The 6,399-nt window shown below is 58.2% G+C and overlaps 1 protein-coding gene across 1 annotated transcript in view; it reads right to left on the bottom strand.

Annotated features, from left to right (window-relative positions):
• Positions 1–6,399, bottom strand: part of SPTBN2 (spectrin beta, non-erythrocytic 2) — a 36,856-nt gene that overhangs the window by 3,352 nt on the left and 27,105 nt on the right. The window contains exons 20-30 of the mRNA XM_015588786.2: positions 5,893–6,156; positions 4,510–4,734; positions 4,131–4,220; positions 3,505–3,765; positions 3,285–3,415; positions 2,842–3,046; positions 1,974–2,348; positions 1,066–1,310; positions 834–972; positions 485–569; positions 10–206 (exon numbers count right to left, since the gene is read on the bottom strand). Coding sequence (XP_015444272.1) covers positions 10–206; positions 485–569; positions 834–972; positions 1,066–1,310; positions 1,974–2,348; positions 2,842–3,046; positions 3,285–3,415; positions 3,505–3,765; positions 4,131–4,220; positions 4,510–4,734; positions 5,893–6,156 — 2,217 coding nt within the window. The remainder of the gene's footprint in view (positions 1–9; positions 207–484; positions 570–833; positions 973–1,065; positions 1,311–1,973; positions 2,349–2,841; positions 3,047–3,284; positions 3,416–3,504; positions 3,766–4,130; positions 4,221–4,509; positions 4,735–5,892; positions 6,157–6,399) is intronic.

Raw genomic sequence — 6,399 nt, 5'->3', positions numbered from 1 at the left:
AGCCCTCACCGCAGTGAGCTTCTCCAGCGCGCTGAAACGCTCCTCCCAGGCCACCGCTGACTTCTGGAAGGCCTCGTGCCGCTTGATGAGGCTCTCAACTTCGTCGACAGTGCAACCCAGCTCAGCACTTCGCACCAATGGCTCCTGGCTGCAAAGCCAGGCCTCTGCCATACCTGCGTCTCTCCCAAACACGAGCACCTCCAAAACTGCAGGGATGGGGGGGGCATTGCAGGGGGATGGCAGGTCAGAGCGGGCACTGGCAGAGCACTGTAGCCACAGCACTTCCAGAACAGGGACACAGAGAAAGCTACTGTCCCAAAGCAGGCGCGCAGGGCAGAGCCAGGCAGTGCCAAGAGTGACTGCCTTGAATTCCATGCCCAGGATGCCTGGTTTTACACTGGAAACTACAGGCCACGAGACCCCCCGCCCTTCCTCCCAGGGCCTGGAGCCCTCAGCCAGCTCCCTGGTCCCCACAGCAGCTCACCAAGCTGGAGCCAGTCCATCTTCTCCTGCCACTTGTCAGCTGTCTCCTGGCGCCGTGTCTGCAGCTGAGATAACTTCTCTGAGATCTGGGGGGTGGGGAGCAGAGATGTTAGAGCTGGGCCTTTTCAGGGTCCCTGGGGACCACACGGGGGAACTAGTGATTTCTGGTTTCAAGAGGCAGATAGTTCTGGGGGAGATGGAATGGGGAAATCCCTGAACGGCACTGAGGGGAGAGAGAGTGGAAGGCTTCCATAAAGAAAGAATGAGAGGAAGTGGAAAGGCTCAGGGGAGAAATCAGCGTGAAGGCCTGCCCCGTGAGGACGCCCTGGCTACACCCAGGCCTCACCCACCTCCTCAGCCGCATAGTGGCTCCTGGCCAGCAGCCCCTGCCCCATGTCGATGCAAGAGGAGAAGCGGTCAGCCCTGGCCTCTATCTCTGCCTTGATGCCCTGGTGGTTCTTGATGACCAAGTCTGCAGAGGACACATCCCTGAGGGTACAGAGACCGCATCACCCACTGCCCACGACTGGACCCCAGCACCAGCTCACACCCCCCGTAGGTCTCGGGCACCATCGGCCTCACCGGGGCCGCTCCTGCGCATCCATCTGCAGGTTCACCCCGTCCATCCACAGCATCAGCTCCCGGACGGCCATGAAGAAGCGGAACTTGTCCGTGGTGTCCAGCAGCAGCTGGCGGCGGGCTGCAGAGCTCCCCTGGAGCTGGGCCCAGGCCTCGGCCACGGCCTGCATGTGGCGGCCGATCTCCTCGGCCTTGTCTCCAGCGTAGGCCTTCTGGAGCCGGTGGCCGTCGTCCTGCACCTGCTGGACCTGCAGGGCCCCAGGTCAGAGTTGGGCAGAGCTGGTGACTCTGAGGAGCTGTGCGCCCCTCAGTCCTGACCTCTGCTCTGCATCACCTGCTCGTTTTACCAGCCCGAGAAGCGAGAGGAGGAGCAGAGGGTGGGGGGCTGGGAAAGATGATGGCTGGTGCTCAGAGTAGGACTTGTCACACTCTGCTCTCTCGGGTCTCATCTGGGGGCCTGGGCTTAGCTTGGGAGTGAGGCAACCCTTTAAAATGGCCTTTAGCCGCTTGGGCTTTCAGAGGCCTGTCCAGGATGAGAGACCGCAAAGATGGCTAGAATGAGATTTTCAGTCTGAAAAGGGATTTGGGTGGGGGCCCACGGGGCTTCAACCATCGCAGGAAGGCTCGATGCCTAATTCGTGCGGGTCTAGAGCGCTAGCCAACGGGGGCATTTTTAGGACAACATTAAGAATCTTCTAGCCATTGGAACCATACGAAAATGTCACGAGCCCTCAAGAAGGCTTGTCATGAAAGGTGTGAATGCGGTAGCTCGATGTCCCCTGGCCAGAGATGTTTACCTGGAGCGATTCTACCTCATCCCTAGGTGGCCTTCCAGAGGATGCCATGCCCCCAGCCCATTTCCCACCACGTCTCCTCTGAGCCGCCCTCTACCTCCCATGCTTGGGTCAGACCTGGGCGCTGAGGGCCTGGATGTCGTGCTCAAAGGCGCAGTGTCGGCGCTGCAGGGCCTCGGCGGCGTTGAGGTCACGGCCGGTCCCATCCGGGAGCTGCTGCTGCTTGTGCTGCACCCGCGCCAGGGCCTGGCGAGCCCCGTGCAGGAAGCGCTGCAGCTCGTGTGCAGCTGCCAGCACCTGAGCCCGTGTGTCCAGCAGCTCGAGCAGGTCGGCCCAGGCCTCGTTGAGACTGTCCTTCCACTCGGCCACGGTGGCCCGGGCAGCATGGCCCCCAGCGATGAGCCCATTGGCCAGTGCATTGGCACTGTCCACACGCTCCTGACCGATGGTGCTCGTGTCCCGAGAGAACTCTCGGAATTTGTCCCGGAGCATCTGGTGGAGGGAACAGTTGCACGGACAACACTGTGACATGAAGATACGGTCCCTGCCTAGTGGGGCGAGTCCTCTCACCCCAACCTGAGAGCCCACTTTTCTCCCCTGGGCCTCATGGGCCGAAATGGGTTTCTCCAGCTGCTGAGTCTATGGGCAGATGCTGCTGGTTCCCAGTGACTCCGGATGTGAGTGACATCCCGGCCCCCAGCAAAGACACTGGGATGCTTAGAACCTTTAGCCTTCAGATAGGGAGACCCTATACCTTCGAAAAGAGTGACTGGTAATTTCCTTTTTGCCTAAGTCTATGTGCAGCCCCACGTCCTCTTTTCTGCACAATTTTTCAAATTAAATACCTTGAAACCCAGGAGAACAGTGCCTGCCCTGCCTGGTCTTGATCCCTGTCCCTTGATGCTCAGCCCGGGACCAGGCCCTAGTCTCCTAGCGGGTCCTCTTCCAGGAGCTGGCCTGCAGCTGGTGTCCTTCCCGCACTCACCGTCACGTGCTCGTAGTCCTGGCCCAGCTCGTGGGAGGCCGCCACCACCTCACGCTCCTGGATCCACTGCTCCAGGTCGTCCAGCTCACGGCGGAGCTGGCACAGGCGGAGGTGCTCCTGCAGGCGCTCCCGCCGCTCCCCGGCCAGCTCCTTCAGGCTGGCGTACAGCTTGTCTACCTGCGCTTGGCGGATGGATATCCGCGTGCTGTGCGGGGGTAAGCGGGGGTCACCACGGGACTTAGGGTACATGCTCTGATCCCTAGCCTGTTCCAGAGAGTCCCACCCCTCTTAGCCTCCCAACTGCTTGTCAAGTCCCCGCTTTTCCAGCTTTCTAGATGGTTCTGTACGCACATAGTATGGAAGGCTCCACAATCCCTGCTCCTTCCTGGGACAGGCTCCCCACTCCCCCAAGGGCTGGGCCCCCCTGCTGCCACTGTGCTCACTTCTCTGGGTGGTCGTGGTCAATCATGTCTTGGCTGCTGGCTGCTAGCTGGTGGATGGTCTGGGCATAGTCAGCCAGGGCTTGCTCCAATACCTGATGCTTCTTCACCTCGGCCTGGGCACTCAGCTCATCCTGGGGGACCGGACAGTGGGCATCAGGCAGTGGGGGTCACGGGAAGGAAAGAAGCGGCCACACAGGCTGAGCTCTGTCCTTGCCCTCACCTTGGCTTTCTCCTGGCCCATCATGTGTAACTCTTGCTCGCCCATCCAGGCCTCTGCCTCGGCGGCGTCACGGTAGAACTGCTGGGCCCGCAGGGCTTCCTCCAGTCGCTTCCCTCGAAGCTCCAGCTCATGGCTCAGGCGTTTCCACATTTCCTGCAGCTCAGCCAGCTCCGGGCCTGCTGCGGCCGCCCCCAGGGCACGCTGCCGCTCCCTTAGGTCCGCAATCCGAGGCTCATGGCCCTGGATCTCCTTCTGCAGGGTCTGTCCCCAGCAACATAAAAGGAAACACTGTAAGGTTTGCTAAGGACCTCCCCACCTGCCGTGTCCCCTTACACCTACTCAAATTAAGGCCCCTCACACTCTTTGTTTCTCTTCCTTCCTGAATCCCCTTCACTTCCCCTCCCTTCTGGCCCGGGGGTGTGATGGTAAAGCCCCTCTCTGATCCCTATGATCTGCTACCAAGGGTAACCATCCACCCCTGGTGAGGAAAGGCCAAACCCACTGAAGTCTGGGATCCCACACTGCATCGAGGGGAGGCAGAGAAACCCCAGGTCTTAAGAAGAAACAAAATTCAGCGTCCAAGGAGGATCTTGGGATTTTTTCTTTGCCGTTAGCCTCTGCCTCACCTGGTTTTTCTTCATAAGGAGCTGGACACTGGGCAGGTCCTTGCCATGTTCCCTGGAGCTAGCCATGGGTAGCCGCTCCGTCACCCACAACTGCATGAGGAAGGTGGGGGGTGGTCAGTGGAGGTCCGGAGGGCAAAGTAAGAGCTGGGGTTGGAGAGTGGGGATTCTTGGCGGGGAGGCTTTCTAGGGCGCCTGGTTTGTGTATAGGAAATGGTCTCGTTTGGTTCTGGGGTAAAGGGACCTAGAGGGCATCCCTCAGTGTCTTGAGGGGGTTGATTTTCCATGCCAAAGGGAAGCACTGCTGATACCTTCCCAGCACAAGGCAGGGAGCAGGTTGCCATGGTGATGACTCTACCCTGTCCCCATCCTAGTGACTCACGATCTCATCCTCCACGTCCCGGTGGAACTGGTGCTGCTCGCGAGAGGCCTGCAGGCGCTGGCAGCGCTCCTTCATGGGCTGGCACAGGGCCCTGAACTTCTCCTCCACAGCCCTCGAGGTCCGCTCCACCTCCCCTGCACCCTGGTCTTCCTGGGCCAGCGCTTTTGCCTGGGCCTGGATCGCCTCCACCTCCTTCTCCCGCACAGCCATCTCCCGCTCCAGCATCTGCCAGCCCAGGAGAGGAAGGAGATGTTATCGCGATGCCTGCACCATCAAACTCAGGAGACACTAGTCAGCGTGAAGCCAACGTGATTTCTTGTCTTGGGGCGAGCCCCGGGAAAAGTATCTCTTCGTGGCCTAGATGGGTGGATTTCAAACTCTAATATACATTTTAACATACAGAAGAGTCCGGGGGAGGGCGTGATAACTGTGCCAGTTCGCAATTTATTGCCTCTCAGTCCCAAATGCACCTTCATTCCAAATCCACCTTTCTCAGTTTTGAGACGTGGGAACTGGACCCTGTAAACCTTTCTCCTTTGCCAGCTGGCGCGATGCTAGGCCTTGTCAGTAGAGGGCGCTGGAGGGACACCAGGATGCATCAGAGAAGAAGGGTGATTTATGGGTCCAGTGTGCTTTTCTTCTTGCTCCTGCAGCAAAACTGCCCATGGTGTGCAGGAGACCTGGTGGCTCGCCCCCTACAGCAAGTTTTGCTGGCATCCCAGTGGCAACATCCTGCTGGCCAGCCTTGGCCTGCCAGCTTCGGCCCTGCTCTGGTCTGCAATATCCTAACAAATTTCTTCTCCCTCAGCCGAAACTCAGCCTTGGGGTGGGGGAGGGCATCTAGTTCCTTCCAGGGGTACTCCCCACATTTGCTATTCCTATATTCTTTGGAGCAAAGATCGGGAAATGCAGGCTCTGCCTGTTTTTTTAAATAAAGTTTTATTGGCACACAGCCACGCCATTCTTTTATGTATTGTCCTATGGCTGTTTTTACCATACAAGGACAAAAGGGAATAGCTGTGACAGAGACTGCATGAACCCCACAAAGCCTAAAATATTTACTACCTGGCCCTTTACAGAAAACATTTTCTGACTCCTGCTTTGGAGTTCTCTTTCCCACTCTGGTAGTCAACCACCTTCTACTAACTAATACTTTTTTTACTAAAGTTTCCTTGTTGAAATTAGTGTAGTTTCTGTCTCCTGACTTGACTCCGACTGATAGACACTCCCAGATCTGACCTGGTGGCCCATGGAAATCGCTTTGAGAAATACCAGTGAAAATGTCATCTGTGAGGGCTGGAAATGGCCTCCCCACTCGCAAGAGCTACAGGCCCCCTCCTCCTTTCTTCTGCTGTTCATCATCCCCAGCCAAGGCCTGCGCACCTGCTGCTTCTTGAGCAGAATGTTGACGCTGGTGAGGTCCTTGCCGTAGTCGTCGGAGTGCAGCTGGGCCTGCAGGCTCAGCAGCCAGCTCTCCAGGGCAGAGCAGCTCTGGGCAAACAGCTCGGCCCGGTTGGCATCGAAGAGGCTGCGGGCCTTGGCCTGGGTGGTGGTCTCCAGCTCGTCCCAGCGCTTGTGCAGGTCCTCCAGTTTCTCCGACACCAGGGCTTTCAGCTCTGGCTTCTCGAGGCTCAGCTCCCGCCCTTCCTGGGTGGTGGGACAAAGAAGTGTGAGTGTCACAATTAGACATCACTGAACTTCACAGGCCAGGGACCTAAAGGGCAATAGAGACCTGAAGTGTGGGCAAGACTTCCCAGTTGTGTGTTTTCCTCAACATGGTCTTCTCAGAGGTTTTAACCTCCTCCACACTTCCCTGCCTCACTGCTGACCGAACCCTACTTCTCCTTTGAGGTCCAGCTCCAACCTCATTCAACGCAGAAGCCGTGGCGA

This window comes from Pteropus alecto, unplaced genomic scaffold, assembly GCF_000325575.1.
Source record: "Pteropus alecto unplaced genomic scaffold, ASM32557v1 scaffold43, whole genome shotgun sequence".
Classification (NCBI taxonomy): Eukaryota; Metazoa; Chordata; class Mammalia; order Chiroptera; family Pteropodidae; genus Pteropus; species Pteropus alecto.
This window is presented reverse-complemented; position numbering and strand designations above follow the sequence as displayed.